Source organism: Podarcis filfolensis (assembly GCF_964270895.1).
Source record: "Podarcis filfolensis genome assembly, chromosome: 6".
In the NCBI taxonomy this organism is placed as follows: domain Eukaryota; kingdom Metazoa; phylum Chordata; class Lepidosauria; order Squamata; family Lacertidae; genus Podarcis; species Podarcis filfolensis.
The window spans coordinates 93,393,242-93,411,108 of NC_139609.1; the positions used below are offsets into that span (position 1 = coordinate 93,393,242).

Here is a 17,867-nt window from a genome sequence, read left to right on the forward strand (position 1 = left end):
CCCATTTTCAATGCTCTTTCTAATACCTGAAGGAGCGTCTCCATCCCCATCGTTCTGCCCGGCCGTTGAGGTCCAGCACTGAGGGCCTTCTGGCGGTTCCCTCGCTGCGAGAAGCCAAGTTACAGGGAACCAGACAGAGGGCCTTCTCGGTAGTGGCACCCGCCCTGTGGAACGCCCTTCAACCAGATGTCAAAGAGATAAACAACTACCTGACGTGTAGAAAACATCTGAAGGCAGCCCTTTTTAGGGAAGCTTTTAATGTTTGATGCATTACTGTATTTTAATATTTTGTTGGAAGCCATCCAGAATGGCTGGGGAAACCCAGCCAGATGGGCAGGGTATAAATTATTATTATTATTATTATTATTATTATTATTATTATTACTACAGCTCAACAACTTTGACCCACTTTTGGGAATATGGCAGCCCTATTTAAACTGATATTGCAACCTTCCCTCTGAAATAGCCTCCAAGGGCGGCCCTCAAAAAACTACTAAAAATTAAATAGGAGATCCAAGTAGCTCCATATGAAATAATGCATTTTAGAAAGTAAATAAATCTGGAGCATGGTAAAAGAAATGGGAAAGGAGAAAAACGGGAGAGAACGGAAAGCAAGTCGGCATCATGTTGGAGGTTGGGATTAAAGGCAGATCCTGACCGAAGGCTGCTGTGCTGTGCAGTTATTCACAAAGTCCTTCCCTTGAGCCCAATGTCCCTGAACAGCTTGTTGCTGAAAAAGGAAAAAGGGAGAGTTATGCATGGGACTCCAACGGCCAGAGTTGGCTGCTGTTCAGCTGTCAATGCCACGCTGAAGCCAGCTCTTAATAGCTCTTCATTTTCCAGATTTCCAAATCATCCGGAACGTGATGCTTAACGCATCCTAAACGTTGCCTCTTATTAACAAGCTGTGGCTTTTGTCTGCCAAGAAGATTAAAACCAGCACGGCAGCCTCCGCAATCGCTGGGATGCTGTTCCGCAATTATCCAAACGGAGTGGGGGGGAGGAGTAGATGGGACTATGTGGGGGGCATTCCCTAAATTCTGCGGTCTGAAACCCCCACATGTGCTATTGGAATGAATTCAGGATGGACGGTTGAGTTAGATTTGTATCTCGCCCGTTCCTAGAGGCTCACCGTGGGTTCCTCATAATCTGAAAACAAGACTAAAGAGGGAGGCGGGGATACAATACAGTGGTACCTCAGTTTAAGAACAGTCCTGTTTATGAATGATTCGGTTTGCGAACTCCGCAAAACCGAAAGTAGTGTCCTGGTTTGTGAACTTTACCTCGGTCTAAAAATGGAATCCGAATGGTGGAAGGGCACCGGCAGCCTCATTAGGGAAAGCGCGCCTCAGTTTAAGAACAGTTTCAGTTTAAGAACAGATTTCCGGAACGGATTAAGTTCGTAAACCGAGGTACCACTGTATTTCCAATGTTTTTGAAAATGTGAAGCTTTGAAGGCTAACATCCTCAGCAGAAACCATCCAATACAGTGGTACCTCGGATTACAGACGCTTCTGGTTACAGACTCCGCTCACCCGGAAGTAGTACCTCTGGTTAAGAACTTTACCTCAGGATGAGAACAGAAATCGGGCGGCAGTGGCGCGGCAGCAGCAGGAGGCCCCATTAGCTAAAGTGGTACCTCAGGTTATTTCAGGTTAAGAACGGACCTCCAGAATGAATTAAGTTCTTAACCTGAGGTACCACTGTATTAGCTCTTTCTACAAGCTGCTCATATGAAGGCAAGAAGAGCCTTCCGGATCAGGCCAATGGCCTGTCCAGCCCAGCATCCCAGGGGCCAACCAGGTGTTCGTGAGAAGCTTGCAAACAAGACCTGAGAACAAGAGCACTCGTTCCATTTGCGATTCCCAGCAAGGATCTACTGCCTCTGGAAGTGGGGGCAGCCATTGACGCTCAAACTGCTCCAAGCTCATTGGATTCACAGTTGTTGCTATTCATTAATTTTGTTGTTGTTGTTGCTTAGTCGTTTAGTCGTGTCCGACTCTTCGTGACCCCCTGGACCAGAGCACGCCAGGCACTCCTGTCTTCCACTGCCTCCCGCACTCATGCTAGTAGCTTCAAGAACACTATCCAACCATCTCGTCCTCTGTCGTCCTCTTCTCCTTGTGCCCTCCATCTTTCCCAACATCAGGGTCTTTTCCAGGGAGTCTTCTCTTCTCATGAGGTGGCCAAAGTCTTGGAGCCTCAGCTTCAGGATCTGTCCTTCCAGTGAGCACTCAGGGCTGATTTGCTTAAGAATGGATAGGTTTGATCTTCTTGAAGTCCATGGGACTCTCAAGAGTCTCCTCCAGCACCAGAAATCAAAAGCATCAATTCTTCAGCGATCAGCCTTCTTTATGGTCCAGCTCTCACTTCCATACATCACTACTGGGAAAACCATAGCTTTAACTATTAATTTATTAATTTATATACTGCTTATTTGCCTGGGTGTCTCCTAAGCAGTTTACAAGTACGTATAAAGTCAAGAACAGACTTAGTTCTTCCTGTGCTTCATGTGACCACCCCGCTAAGCCCAAGGAACTAGCTGGCTGGCATGTGAAATCATAGAATTCTAAAGGAACCCCTAGGGTCATCTAGTCCAACCTCCTGCAATGCAGGAATCTCAACTCGAGCATCCATGACAGATGGCCACCCAAACTCTGCTTAAAAACTTCCAAGGAATGAGAGTCCACAACTTCCCAAGGGAGCCCGTTCCACGGTCAAATTGCCCAGAAATGGATGCCCCACCCAAATCTCTTCTGTCAGTGCCCCCTATCACTGTTAGAATTCCTGCTCCATGATTGCAGTCATGGGATTGTTGTCTATCACATGACGGTGTATGTTTTGACTCCACAGAGTGGGAAGTGACGGAGACAGGAAGTTTGTGTTACTGTGTTCCGTGAAGTGGGACTATTGACCTTTGTTCTTTTTCTCTTTGCTGTCTGATGCTAGCGAGAGAGGGAGCCATGTTGCAGTGTTCTGTGTGTGTTTATATGTAAATAAAGTAGATTAGCCAAAATGCTGAGTTGCTGAGGTCTGTTACGCAAGCTGCAAAGGCTCTGTAGATCCCTAAGTGTGCCGGTGTCGGTTGCCATCGGTCGCTGTGATGTTCGGGCTGAAGAAAGCTTTTGAAGCTCCCGAACGATTGACCAGGAGGGAGAGAACATGCCAGTTGGGCATGTATCTCTGCCAGAGTCCTACTTGAGTGTAGACTGAGCTCCTGACAATCACATCCCCTTCTCTCAATGGGTGGCAACCCCTCTCCCCATCTTAGCACAAACCTCCCCCTCTACACTGTACGCCCCCTCTAGTGAATTATGGTGGGACTGCCACAACTGCTGTCCACAGAGCAAAAGAGAAAAGATTGCTCTTTCTCTTTCTATCTTACCGGTCTGTTTTGTACATTTTTTTGGTCTTGCTGCACGGTATTTATGGGTTCCCTTGTAAGTCGCCTTGTGGGGGGATTGAACCCTAAAAGGCATGATACATGACCACGTTGAATAGATTACTAAAACCCTAGAACGACCCTTCCACCCCCATTCTCCGCAGCCCTGTATCCCTCCCTCACAGGCAGTGAGAGGCCGAATTGCAAATAGGTCCCTGTCCAGCAAGCATCTCAACAAGACGATCGAGCCACACACTGGGAAATGGACCATTTCTAAGACAGCAATATTGGGGTGCCGCTCCATGCCTTGCTGTATACCTGAGGTTTCTAACACGGTGTCTTTACCAGTAGGGCATCTGCCTTGCATAAAGGCAGGTTCACTCCAGGTAGGACTGGGAATGTCTGTTTTCTGACGCCTTGGAGAGCCACTGCCGGTCCGTGTTGGCAATACTGAGTTAAATAGACTAATGAATCTGACTCAATATCAGGCGATTTTCTCTCTTCCCCTTTCATGACCTCCTCCAAGGGCTCCTACTCTTCCTAGTTTAAAACAAAAGAAAATGAAGAGTGGTGTTGTTTTTTCCCTTGGGAGAGGATTCCCTGATTTTTTTGGTGGGGGAGAATCCTGATTTTGGATCCGTTTGTTTGGGGAGCTGTAGGTGGTCCCCCCCCCCAGTTTTTTTTATTAGTTTTCCAAATTTATGACACATAAATTCCACAAACATGAAAAGAAAACATTAAAAAACAAACAAACATACATTTATCCTAACTGTAATAATTCCACTTTTGTTAACATTGTTGGGTGAGTTTCCATCTAAATCATTGTACAGTGGTACCTCGGGTTAAGTACTTAATTCGTTCCGGAGGTCTGTATTTAACCTGAAACTGTTCTTAACCTGAAGCACCACTTTAGCAGCCTCCTGCTGCCACTGCGCCACCGGAGCACGATTTCTCTTCTCATCCTGAAGCAAAGTTCTTAACCTGAAGCACTATTTCTGGGTTAGCAGAGTCTGTAACCTGAAGCGTATGTAACCTGAAGCATATGTAACCCGAGGTATCACTGTAGCAGTTTTCCAAAACTATTTTTACGTAGAATTTGCGTGGTTGATTAACATCTTTCTTTCTTTGCATTTTAACAACATAGTATTCTAAAACGTCACATATTTAAATCCTAGGTCTATCTGATACTCGCAAGTAATTCTATTTAAATTATCTTAACATATTTAGCTAAATAGTCTTTGAATTTCTTTGATGGGAGCTGTAGGTGTTTTGCCCTTTTTTGGAGTAGGGCCTGAACATGGCCTGTTTCTCTTCTGTGAAGCGGGCATTTCCTGCTGCCCACAGCATTTTCTTAATCCCTGCTACTACACCCTCTTGTTGCAGGCGGTATTTTGATATCCTAGGACCAAGGAAGAGACAATGAAAAATATATATCTAAGGTGAAGAACCCCATTTCCTAGGGGTTGCTGGAATGATTTAAAACAGGGATGCAGAAAGGGGAGGTATGGGGAAGTCACTGAAAGAAGGTTTTAGGAAAGAAAGGTCAAGAAATTATACGTGTTTATATGTTTGTTTGTTTATGTATTGTGTTGTATTGTCTTTTAATTTGTGTTGAAAAACCAATAAAAAATTTATAAAAAAAAAAGAAGAACCCCATTTCCATGACGAACAGAGCCCGTGACAGAATAAAAACCCGAAGGAGAAAAGTGGAAACTGGTACCGGGGAGGGTGGGGAGACGGCTAGCGCACTGCAGCCTTGAGCATTTCCCGTAATTGGATTCTTAAGTAGCCGAGTTGCAGACGCCTGGGATGGTTTTACCCAGCAATGCCACAGACACTTTGCTCTGAGGTGGAAGAAGATGCCAAGTGACAGCCCAGCTCGAGCAGCGAGGTGGTACCAGTTGCCTAATAGTGAAATGGCAGGGAGGGGAAGCGTTCAGAAAAGGACAGAGGGCTGCTGTGTGGGATTGTGGAAAGGGAACGGCGGCTCTGAAATGGCTGGCTCAGGGTTTGGCGGCAGGAGGGCAGGTCAGCGGCCCCAGTGGTCGGCAGCTGGCCGCGTGGAGGCCAAATATGCCTGTGGCCTGCATCTTCTTAAAGCAATTAAAAACAAGTACAGTCATACCTCTTGTTGCGCTTGGTTCAGGTTACGTATTTTCGGGTTGCGTCCTGTGGTGACCCGGAAGTAACAGGACGGGTTACTTCCGGGTTTCACCACTCGCGCATGCGCAGGTACTCAAAATGACATCACGCGCATGCGCAGAAGCGGTGATTCGCGAGCCGCAGACGCACAGACGCGGGTTGTGTTCTGCTCATGATGCGAATGGGGCTCCGGAACAGATCTACCTACAATTTCTACAATTTATTTACGGCTATTAGCCCATAAAATATGTACAAACATAAAAACACAGGGACATAAAAACAGATATATCCGACAACAGAAGGTGAACACCACGATGCTAGGGTGGGTCATTGAGCAGAGCCAAGTGACAGCTTGGGGCCAGGAGAGCTCCAAGGGACAGATCACAGAAAAGGAAAACTGAAGACGAACTCCGACATGCACTCTCATCATAACAGTTCGATTAGTTTTGATGTTGTTGTTGGTTTTTGGTGGTTTTTGAGTGTGAGATAACCGCATTCAGAAATCTCGCCACCTGCAGAGTTACAGAAGGATCTGTATCCTGCAAAAGCAGTGCGGCGTGTGACTCAACAGGCCTGCCAACCAAGCGCAGTAAAGCAGGACCCAGGAATTTAGCCCTGGCTATGCTATGTAGGGGACAGTTGAACATTATATGTGAAAGAGATTCAACAGTTTCCCCGTCACACACACATAGCGGAGACACCAAACCCTTGGAAAATCTGTGGTTCAGCAGATTCGATGGAAAGACATTGAACCTTGCACGAATAAATGCACGTCGGTGTGGTACTGATGAAAGAGATGACATGTATGATGGAAGGCCAAGTGGTGGGGTTATTCCGTGATACCTGGGAGAGCAGACACCCCCACCCCTGGCGAGGTTGTGTTGATTTTCAATGTCCGCTAATCTTTGCTCAATAAGGCAGACAGATCCTGTTCGCAACCAGAGGTACCACTGTACAGTGAAACCTCAGTTGTCGAACATAATTTGTTCCGGAAGACCGTTTGACTTCCGAAACATTTGGCAACCGAGGCACGATGGACGGTCGGCAAATTCCATTGAGAAAATGGAGAAACACATCTCAGAAGCCGTTCAACTTCTGAGGCGCGTTCGAAAACGGAACCGTTCACTTCCGGGTTCTCGGCATTCAGGTTCCGAATCGTTCAGCTTCTGAGACGCTCGAAATCTGAGGTTCAACTGTAGTAGTTGAAGAGTGGTAGAAGAGCTGCTGTATTTTTGTGTCACCAATCATAATAATAGTTCGTTCTTGTTTTTATCTTGTATTTTGCAGGGGTTTTCTTGTGTTTTTAAGTTGCAAACCGCCCTAAGATCTACAGAGGAAGGGCGGGATACAACTTCAATAAATAAATTCAATAAATAAATAGTACCAGGCCAGGCCAGCCAAAGCCACAACATTGACAAAGGGACTCCATTGGCTTTATTGCCGCCATCTTGGGCCAGTGTTGCTAAGGGAACAGGACTTCAAGACAACGCCCTGACTGGCGGGCTGTGGTCCACAAGCGAGGTCCTTGAAACCAGAAAGAGCACACAGCTTTTCTCAAAACAGAGGGGGTATGTTCCCATAATGAGACAGAATTCTGTTGGGGCAAGAAATGAGCCTATGTGTACAAAGCAAAAACAAAAGACTGCGACTCCTGGTGACAAACCCAACAGAACCAAAGTAATCTGGGGGAAGCAGCAACATGGTATGAGCAAAGTTCTGCTCCAACTTACCTGCAAAGCCATTGAACACAGGATCCGAGTGACGCTGCATCCACCTAGAGTCGAAATTTAGAGTGAAAATTAAATTACAACTGCATTAGCGAGCCTCCTCTTACACATTCTACCTGTGTAAACCACTGAGCCTCTTGGGCTTGCCGATCGGAAGGTCGGCAGTTTGAATTCCTGCGATGGGTGAGCTCCCGTTGCTCTGTCCCAGCTCCTGCCAACCTAGCAGTTTGAAAGCACACCAGTGCAAGCAGATAAATAGGTACCACTGCGGCGGGAAGGTAAACGGTGTTTTTGTGCTCTCTGGCTTCCATCACGGTGTCCCATTGCTCCAAAAGCAGTTTAGTCATGCTGGCGGCCACATGACCCAGAAAGCTGTCTGAGGACAAACGCCGGCTCCCTTGGCCTGAAAGCGAGATGAGCGCCGCACCCCCATAGTCACCTTAACCGTCCAGGCTTTAACTTTACATATTCTACCCTCATAGATACAGGATTGTGGGTCTGGGAAGGGGCACGGGGTTTCATCCAGACTGACCAGCCCCCAAACTCATAATATTATCCCTGCTGCAGTTTTCCTGGCCGCTGCCAGAAACCATCATTTGTGCAGCTGCTTAGAAGATCTTGTTTGGGATGCTGAGGGCCCCAGACACCACTGACTTGTGACAGCCTTCAGGAGACTCGCTTGTTAAGTTGTGGGTGAACGTATCAGACGACACAGCGATTCTTCAAACAGCTCTTGTTTATTCAAAGGCCAGAACAGAACTGAACTGAAAGGTTCAGCCAGCCTGCTTATATAGAGCTCCACTACAACGCAACAGTAACCATTTTCTGTAACTATCCAATCACTGAACGTCACTTTCGATCCCTTATTTGCATATGTGGACCTGAGTGAAAACTATCTACAGTATCCCCCTGCTGGCCCAGGGTGAGAACTTCAGTTCATAACATCACTAATGCTTCTCGTCTCTTTCCCCTCTTCCTCAACCCCACCAGGTCCGGACCTACGATCACTACGGCATCTACCACACCAGCCCGACGCTCGGGAGCCTGACCAAGCCGGTGGTGCTTTGGACGCAACAGGATGTGTGCAAGTGGCTCAAAAAGCACTGCCCGCACAATTATCTCATCTACGTGGAGGCCTTTTCCCATCACGCCATCACAGGTAATCGAGTCTCTCTGGGTTTCCCCAAAAGAGGAGGCTCCCTGGAAGAAAGGGGTGCTCTGTAACGCACGGCAGATGGGCTTCGTTGTCAGGATAACAACCGCAGAAAAAGTGCTGAGGCACGCGATTGTAACAATCATTCGTTGACAAGGAGGGGAAGTATGGAATAAAGCAGGCTTCCTCAACCTCAGCCCTCCAGATGTTTTTGGCCTACAACTCCCATGATCCCTAGCTAGCAGGACCAGTGGTCAGGGATGATGGGAATTGTAGTCCCGAAACATCTGGAGGGCCGAGGTTGAGGAAGCCTGGAATAAAGCAAGACGAAATATCACAGCAAAGTTGCAAATAAAAATAATAATAATAATACAATAATAATTTATTATTTGTACCCCAGCCACTCTGGGTGGCTTCCAACAAAGATAAAAAATACATTAAAATGTCACACATTAAAAACTTCCCTAAACAAGGCTGCCTTCAGATGTCTTCTAAATGTCAGGTAGTTGTTTATCTCTTTGACATCTGGTGGGAGGGCGTTCCACAGGGTGGGTGCCGCTACCGAGAAGGCCCTCTGCCTGGTTCCCTGTAGCTTTGCTTCTCGCAGTGAGGGAACCACCAGAAGGCCCTCGGCGCTGGACCTCAGTGTCTGGGCTGAACGATGGGGGTGGAGACGCTCCTTCAGATATACTGGACCGAGGCCGTTTAGGGCTTTCAAGGTCAGCACCAACACTTTGAATTGTGCTCGGAAATGTACTGGGAGCCAATGTAGGTCTTTCAATCTGCAAAATGCAGATTTTAGCAAGGCTCGCGAGGAACTACACACACAGTGGTTTTCAACCAGTGTGCCATGGCACCTTGGGGTGCCTTGAATGGTGGCCGGGGTGCCACGGGCAACACTGGCCTCTGTCCCTCTTTCCTTCCCTCCCTCCTCTGATGCCCTCTCGCATCTCTGCCTCCCAAAACCTTGCACAGTTGTTTGCTGCAGCAGCCCTGGCTGCAAGCTCCCCAGGCAAATGGTGCCTCTGGGGCTGGCCAGCGGGTGCTTCCCAGGCCCCTGTGGGGCACTGTGAGAAGGCACCTCTTTGGGGCAGGCGGGGCAGGTCAGAGACCAGGGAGTGGCAGCTGCCAGGAGGACTCCCAAGGAGAGGGGAGAAGAGAGGAGGCTAAGGGAACACTCCACAAGGGAGGGTGTTCGAAGAAGAGTGGGGGCTGCCAGCTCTGCAGGCAAGGGGTGACATAACTGGGCCCCTGAGTCCACAGGTGTGCCACAGAAATAACGTAGTTGGTCAAGGGAGCTGTGGACCCAAAAAGGTTGAAAACCTAGCAGAAAAATAATAAGTATTGTATTGAGGGATGCTTTAAGCAGCTGGGAACAGACATGCTTCTAGATAATACGATACGATAATCTTTATTGTCATTGACCCATACAGAACAATGAAATTGAAAAATCTACATCAGACATTCAAAAACCAATAAGCCTGCTATCCCATTTTTAAATACAATATATTCCCATACAGACAATGTGTTTAAAACCAAAAGCGTATTTGGGTAAAAACTGTTTCTCAGGCAGCTAGTCCTAGTCTTTATAACCCTGTACCTTCTTCCAGAAGGCAGAAGCTGAAAGAGATCATTTCCGGGGTGCGCACTATCCTGCGCTATCTCTGCAGCTTTCTTATGGCACCTGGAAGCGTAGATTTGATCCAAGGTGGGAAGAGTGGATCCAATTATTCTCTCCGCAGTCTTTACAACCCTGGACAGCATTGTTTTTTCCCTGACCATGCAGCTCCCAAACCACACACACAGACCATAAGTTAATACACTCTCCACAGTACAATGGTAAAATGCCATCAACAGGTCCTTTGAGAGATTGTTTTTCCGGAGGATTCTCAGAAAATAAAGTTTTTAGGAGAGTGGCCGTATTACAATCTGGCATGCTTTGGCAAACAGTGGATGGATGAGTCGGGGAGCAGCCGATGGGAAGCTCAGGACGGCGGGGGTGTATGCATATTTTCTCTGGCTTTGGCACTGTCTAAAGGTTATTGGATTCTTTGTCCAGAACTTAGCATCTTCACGCCCTTGCCTAGAGGATCATTTCTTTTGTCACATATGTACAGGCAAGCAACAGAGCCGGCACAGCCATTGGGCAGAGGGAGGCAACCCCTTTTGGTGGCAGAAGCTGAGGGGTGGCATCAGCACTGCTTCATTGACTGTTTCCTTCTGTTGGTGGGCAGAAGCAAGAGTGCCCTGCCCCAGCCAGCAGCCCTCAGGTGTCCTGAGGGATGCTACAGTCCTGTTGCCAGCATGGAGGTTTGAGTCAGCTCTCGGCCCAGTCACCTTCTGAACGTGGAAGTGGAGTGGAGGAGCCATCTTGTTGTCCTTTGCCTCAGGCGGCAAAAGGTTTTGGGCTGGCAGCATTAATTGCTTCTTGTGTAGGTACTTGCGGCAGCCTTTCAGCGTGACATCCTTTCTGGGTTTTCCAGGCTGACAGAAAATAGTAGATCCAGGGCGGCTTGATCTGGAGAACAAAAGGATCTTTGCAGAAGAACATGAAGCAGACAAGCAAGCGAAGTTGCTGGATTAATATTTCACAAGCAAGAGAGAAAGTAGCCAGAGCCAGTAATTACTGCGCAGACACTGTCTGGGGTGTGTGTTTGTGTGTATCTGTGTTTGTTTGGAACCAAAAAAAGGCAGACAGATCAAACTGCCTGTGTTTCCTCCCCGCCCCAACCTTTGCTTGGAAGAGGGTAACGTATCTGTGTCCTGATTTGGGAGGCAGAGAGGAAGAAAGGGAAGAGAAAGGGAGAGAAGTTGTGGTGTTTTCTCCCTGGGAGTCACAAAGGCTGCTGCCTCAGCCTTGCGTGCCTTGGAGGGTTTGGTGAAACACTAATGGAACGGCTCACTCAAGCCCTTGCGTTGGAAATAAAGGAAGCATTAGCAATTGTACCCGCAGGAGAGGTGGGCCGAGCGAGTTATAACATCCCTCTGCTCACAAAGCCTGGATGGCAGGAGAGGGGGCTGATGGGAAAATCTTGCGTTCTTGGAAGGATGCACCAATCTGTTCCTCCAGTGCACAGAGGAGCCTTTGAAATAAAATGTGTTTTGATGCAGGAGGTAGATTGGAGAAACAGAGAGAAACCCCGTTGCAGGAAAGAAATACCTTCCAAGCTGCATGATTTGTAGGGTCGGGGCAGCACAGCATCATTTTACGGCAGGCTTCATTTTATTCATTGCACTTACGTCGCACCTTTCCTCCGAGTTGCTCAAGGCGATCCTCCGCCTCCCCGTTTTATCTCCACAACAGCCCTGTGAGGCGGGTTAGAGTGACAGCGGCTGGCCCAACGTCACCTGGTGCACTTTGCGGCTTAGCGGGGATTTGAACCCAGGTCCTGGTCCAGCACGTGAACCACTACACCCACCTGGTCACAGTTTGAGGGTCTGGGGTTTTGTTCCTTGTTGTTAAATAGCAATCAGTGAGTTGGTGGGGGGAGGAATCGGGATCAGGACTGTGGGGCACGGGGAGGGGGGAGTTGAGTCCTTTGCCCCCCCCCCCGCTGTAGCCCAAAATGAACGCTGACTCCTTGAAGCCTCTGTCACAACAGTCTCCCTCATGCGCCAGGCAAGAACTCTGGAGGGCAGGGATTTCTGAAAGGGCCACAGGGTGGGGAGGAAAGGGTTAAAACCCCTCATGTGCACACAGGCACACACATGTATCTGACAAGCTGCCGTCTGAAATGCCCAGATACATGAATTGTATATTTGACCTGTTTTACACTGTAGAGAAACCACCACAAAATTCTGGGACAAGTCTGGGAACAATAGGGCATGTCATTTGAAAGGGTTAAACTTACATTTTGCAAATTTCTTTAGTGAGGGGTCTTTAAAATGTGTTTTTGGGGGTGAGAAATTCAAATCTGCCATCATTTTTGTGATTGACATTTAGCTTGGTAAGATGAAGAAGCGCAGAAACCGCCTTTGGAAAACCAAAGCACTTCGATTTTACCTTATGAAAATGGCAGGTACAGTGGTACCTTGGGTTACATATGCTTCAGGTTACATACGCTTCAGGTTACATACGCTTCAGGTTACAGACTCCACTAACCCAGAAATAGTACCTCGGGTTAAGAACTTGCTTCCGGATGAGAACAGAAATCTTGCTCCGGCAGCGCGGCAGCAGCAGCAGGAGGCCCCATTAGCTAAAGTGGTGCTTCAGGTTAAGAACTGTTTCAGGTTAAGTACGGACCTCCGGAATGAATTAAGTACGTAACCAGAGGTACCACTGTAATGCTTTATAAAATACAGAGTATGGCTGCAGGTTCTTGACAATGATTTCTAATGATTTCTGTGCCACGTTGCACACATTTTACTTACCGAGCAAAGCTAAACAATATTGATTTAACCAAAATACCTGTTGAGTTCCCAGGTCATGTTACAACATTTTAGTGCCCCTGCATTTTTGGAAGTTGAAAGGTTCAACACCCCGAATGTGGAATGGCCTGTCTATGCCTGGGCTGTCCCCACTTCAGGCTGCAAGGGGGAACTGGGCTGGATTGCTCCCCACTCCAAAAAATAAAACCCCTCTGCAAAGAAACCTGGTGTCACCCACCCACTCACCCCCCAGAGCTCTTATCTGGCCCTTTCTCCCCCCCCCCCTCCTCATCGTTCTCCTTTCTTCCCGGCAGGTCGGGCGTTGCTGCGGCTGAACGCGGAGAAGTTGCAGCGCATGGGGATAATCCACGAGTCTCAGCGGCAGGAAGTCCTCCAGCAGGTGCTGCAACTGCAGGTGCGCGAGGAAGTTCGCAACCTACAGCTCCTCAGTCAAGGTACGGTGGCCGGGGGCCGGGATGTCCCCAAATCACTCCCGATTCCCTGCATTTGAGTGGCCTGCTGCGTTGGTCAGCCTAAAGATGAGTAACCTCTGAGGGTTACTTCTTGTTCCTCCTGGCTACGTCTGTCTGTCTTGCCACTGGTAAAGGACAGGGAAGGGGGGCAGGTTCTGATAGAAGGAAGCAGAAAGAGATATGGATTCTACTTCTCCGCCTGCAAAGCCTGGGACTTGTGGGGTGAAGCTTTGAGATTCGGGGCACTTTCAGACTGTTGCTGGTTTTGGGTGGGATTCAGTTCCACACCAGCAAATCCACGTTGCACTGTTAAAGCTGAGCCGGGCCTCTTGCACAACAAACCTGTTTGTCCCCCACCCCCAAACTGGACTTTTTGCAATAAGGGCAACCTGCCGGCAAATTGCACTGGGGAAATGTGGGCTAACGAACAACTGCCAGGCACAACATCGTTTAACCTCCCTGCCAACAAATCAGGGTGAATGCTGACTTCATCCGACCTCCCGGCAAGCTTCTGTGCCAACAGATCAGGGTGAATCTTGCCTGGAAGTGACATTTGCATCTCAGCCAAGCTTTTAAAGAGTGTTTTAACAGGATGTTGTGGGTGCTTCAACGCACAGCAGTTTATTGTGGGCTTGGGTGCTGCTTATTCCTACAGTCTTATTGCAAGATCCACATGTCGTAGTGTTATATATATATATATTAAAAAACCTTTCCCATAGTTCCTCCTCCCTGCACCTTCCCATTTGCCATTTCCAAAGGTGCTGTAGCGTCTTTTGACGTTTACTTATTGGATTTTCCGCGGAAATAGAAAATCTGTTTTAAGTTGGAAACTACCATATTTTTCGCTCTATAAGACACACTTTTTTACTCCTAAAAAGTAAGGGGAAATGTCTATGCGTCTTATGGAGCGAATGTGTGGTCTATCGCTGGCTCCCTTTCCACCCCCTTGCCCAGGCCTCCATTGTTGAATGTTATGCAGACGGAGGCTGTTTGTTTCCCCAGCGACATGTGACTGGCTGATTAGATTATCTGTCTGGAAACTTTAGAAACGGCTCCCTTTCCTTTCCTAAAGAAGCTGCAGAACTGTGAGTTGAACCCCATAAAAATAGGATTTTTTCCCTTTGCAAAGTAAGCTCAACAACTTTGAGCTGATCCTTTAAAAAACGGGGCTTTTCCCCTTTGCAAAAGAAGCTGCACAACTGTGAGATGATACTCAAAAAACCGGGGCTTTCCCCCTTTCCTCCTCTGAAAACTAGGTGCATCTTATGGAGCGAAAAATATGGTGATAGGGGGTGGGAATTTGATGAGGATGACATCAGATAAATGTCTGAACAAATTTTGCATGCACCGACCCCTCCATAAACTGCTGTGTGGAAGCACCTGCTGCAACCCACCTGAGAGGGAGGGTCCCGCAAGGAAGGGTGATGCTGCCCAGGGGAAAAAGTCACCAGCCAGCCATCTTTCTCTCTTTCACCCTCCATCTCTTCCCTCGATTCTCATTCCATCCTTTGAGTCTGCTCCCCACCTTTGCCCTTCCTTCCCCATCTCGCTGCCTCCTCCTAGTCGCCCTCTCTGCTTCCTCCCTTCCTACTTCTTCTCTTCCCCCCATTTCGCAAATCTCCATTCCTTTTCTCTTCCTCTTTCCTCCGTGGTTCAGCATCCCCACACCCTCACTCCTTCCCTCCACATGTTGTCTCCTTATCCTTGTCCTCGGCCAGCATCCTCCCCTCTGCATGTTCTGGCCTTGCTTCAGAGGAGGGGAGCGGGGCCAGGCTGGCCTTGTTCCTGCATCATGGATGGGGCATCTTTCCCCTGCAGCCGGGCTTCCCCCCTCCTCCATTGCAGTCACCCAGTTGTCTGGCTCCCAAAGCAAGACTGGACCAGGAGCCTCCAAGATCTGTCTGCTGGAAACCCTTCTGAGAACCTTCCAAGTGTCTTCACCCTCTCCTCCTTGACCTCATTTCCAACTTCCAGGTGGACCCAGGAGTGCTGTCCCCCAGTCTTGCTCGAGGCATCCCCATCCCCAATTCACCCGTCGCCACGATTTTCCCCTGTGTCCTCCACCTCCGATCTCCCTTGACAGCTGTGGTACTTACTCCCTTTTTTCTGTTTCTTTCCTTCGCTCCCAACCCTCCTTCTTCCAGCCTCTTTTGGGAACGTCTCCTAACCCCTCCGGCTTGTCCCGGCACGACACTGTGAAGTTGCATCGCTTCTGGGATGCCGATGGCTTGTGTGGACCGCAGGTCTGGACACCTCGATTGCATGCTTGGGAAATTAGGAAGGGACCTGATCCCAGACTGGCTCCAGGGGGGGCGGTATTTGGTGCGCTCGCTCTCCCCACCCACCCCGACACCCACCCCTCACTCTTCTCTTTGATTCCTCATTGGTTCCATGCAGAGACCAGCTGCTGTCTGGCTCAGAACTCATGCCACGCCAAACCACCGCCACTAGGACTTGTCAAACTCAGCCTCGTGGGATCCGATCACAGCGCGAAATTGTTTCCTTGACGAAACCAGCAAGGACAGACTTTCTCCCCAGAAGGACACAGAAGACTTCTGAATTCGAGGATTTTGCAAATGCTTCACTCGTTTCATTGTACAGGCGTCTTGGATCTCGTTCAGAGGCTCTCCGTAGCGATCAGGGTGTGTGGGCTGGAGTGGATCAGAGGCCATCCTCCAAATTCAGGATTCCCAGGTTGAACCCTTGCCTTTGCCACAACTCACCAGCCTCTGACCCACACCACCCCCCCACACCACCATCTGCAATATGAGGATAATATTGCAGGGCTGCTGGGAGGATAACAACCAGCTGTCCATCATTTTGAACACTCCTTAACATGCTACGTAAGCACTGTTTATTATTACTACTGCTACATGAGAGTAAAAACAATGGGGGGAGGGCTCTGTGTATGGGTGTGTTAATGCAGAACTTTGGTCAGATTTTTAACCTGAATGCACAAATGCCCAAACTTGACTTTTTAAAAATAATACGCTTTTAGGGCAATTCCTGCTGCTAATTGCAGTGGATTCTTCGTCCAACATTCAGACTGTCTCCTCCTTGCTGAGGCTGTGATATATTTGGGGAGGGAGGTTGTGTTGAGAAGCCAAGGCTGGATTGAGAGTGATGGCAGCCAATGACTCTACATACTGCCAGACACTGGCCATGAAAGAAGCCTGTCTCTGTCACTGGTCATCTTGGAAATTTTGGAGGGACTGTAGTTCAGTGGTAAAGCACCTCTTTAGCATGCAAATGGTCTCAAGTTCAGTTCCTGGGGTCTTCAGTTCCAAAGATTTGGGAGCAGTTGTTGGGAGGGACCTCCTAGCTGAGACCCCGGACAGAAACACTGCCCAATACTCAACTTTGTGGACAAATTCTTGGACCTGCTATAAGGCCGCTTCCTAACTACAACCCACATTTCTGGAACTGGAATTTAAATTAAGAGTCGCCCAGTGAAACTTTATGTATTTTAACAAGGTTTTCTGTAAAAAACAACAACAACAACAAAGCAAAGCCAAACAAAACAACATCAACAAGAGTGAGCAAACACACAGAATCCCTGAAAGGTAGTAAATGTTATTATCAATATCAATATTAATTTATTAAATTTGTACATCGCCCTTCATCCAAAAGATTGCAGAGTGGTTCACAGCATAAAAATATAAAATGAGAACACAAAATGCATAATGAAGCAAAAACAAAAATAAACCAGCAACCCCCAAACACAGTTAAAAGGCTAGAGAATGTCAATCAGCCAAAGGCCTGGAGAGAGCGTTCCACAAATGGGGAGCCAACACACAAAAGTCCCTGTTTTTGTGTTGCCACGCTCCAGACCTCTTGTGGGGGAGACCAGTTCAAATGGGGAGAGGGGGTCCTTGAGGTATTGCGGTCCTGAGCTGTTTAATAATGACTTGTGAAAGAGGCTTTTGACATTCCCTCTTCCCTACCCCCCAACCCACCCACATCTAATAATGATGCTTGGCATGTGCTGAGTGGTGGTTCGCAAGCAGTGTCACAGTCCTCCTTTCAACAGCTGGGGAGAACTGTGGCCCTGTCTCTTACTTCCTGCAAGCCGGGGGGGGGGCTGGAAAAGGAGGGCACTTCCTCTGAAAAAGGTCAAAGAGTCGTTGGTCCTTATCCTAGCAGACTGCTAGATGGGAATGACAGAGATGGAAGTGTCAGAGAGAGAGAGAGAGAGTCACAAAGGGAGAAGAAGAGAAAAGGAGATGAGGGGGAGGAAGGAAGGAAGGAAGGAAGGAAGGAAGGAAGGAAAGGAAGGAAGGAAGGAAGGAAGGAAGGAAGGAAGGAAAGAAGGAAGGAAGGAAGGAAGGAGGCCCCAAATACCTTTGGCTCTGATTCCATCTCGTACAGTTGCGAACAGGATCCATTCCAGAGCCACTTTCGCAACCTGAGAGGAACACAACCCACGTCTGTGCATCTGCACATGCACGGGTCGCAATTCGCTGCTACTGCACATGTGCATAACGTCACTTTTGCGCATCTGCGCATGCGCGAGCGGCAAAACCCGGAAGTAACCCTTTCCGGTACTTCCAGGTCGCCGCGGAACGCAACCTGAAAAGACGTAACCTGAACCGAACATAACGAGAAGTATGACTGTACTAGTA

The 17,867-nt window shown here is 48.3% G+C and overlaps 1 protein-coding gene across 3 annotated transcripts in view; it reads left to right on the forward strand.

Annotated features, from left to right (window-relative positions):
* Positions 1–17,255, forward strand: part of SAMD10 (sterile alpha motif domain containing 10) — a 64,360-nt gene extending 47,105 nt beyond the window's left edge. The window contains exons 3-5 of one of the 3 annotated variants that reach the window (XR_014549204.1): positions 8,242–8,410; positions 13,087–13,373; positions 13,424–17,255. Coding sequence is in view for 2 of the 3 variants with exons in the window: in XM_083619185.1 (XP_083475311.1) it covers positions 8,242–8,410; positions 13,087–13,227; positions 15,643–15,752 (420 nt within the window). In the remaining variant the exon portion in view is untranslated. The remainder of the gene's footprint in view (positions 1–8,241; positions 8,411–13,086; positions 13,374–13,423) is intronic. The other 2 variants (XM_083619185.1, XM_083619186.1) reach the window with 2 other exon arrangements.
* Positions 17,256–17,867: the final 612 nt, after the last annotated feature.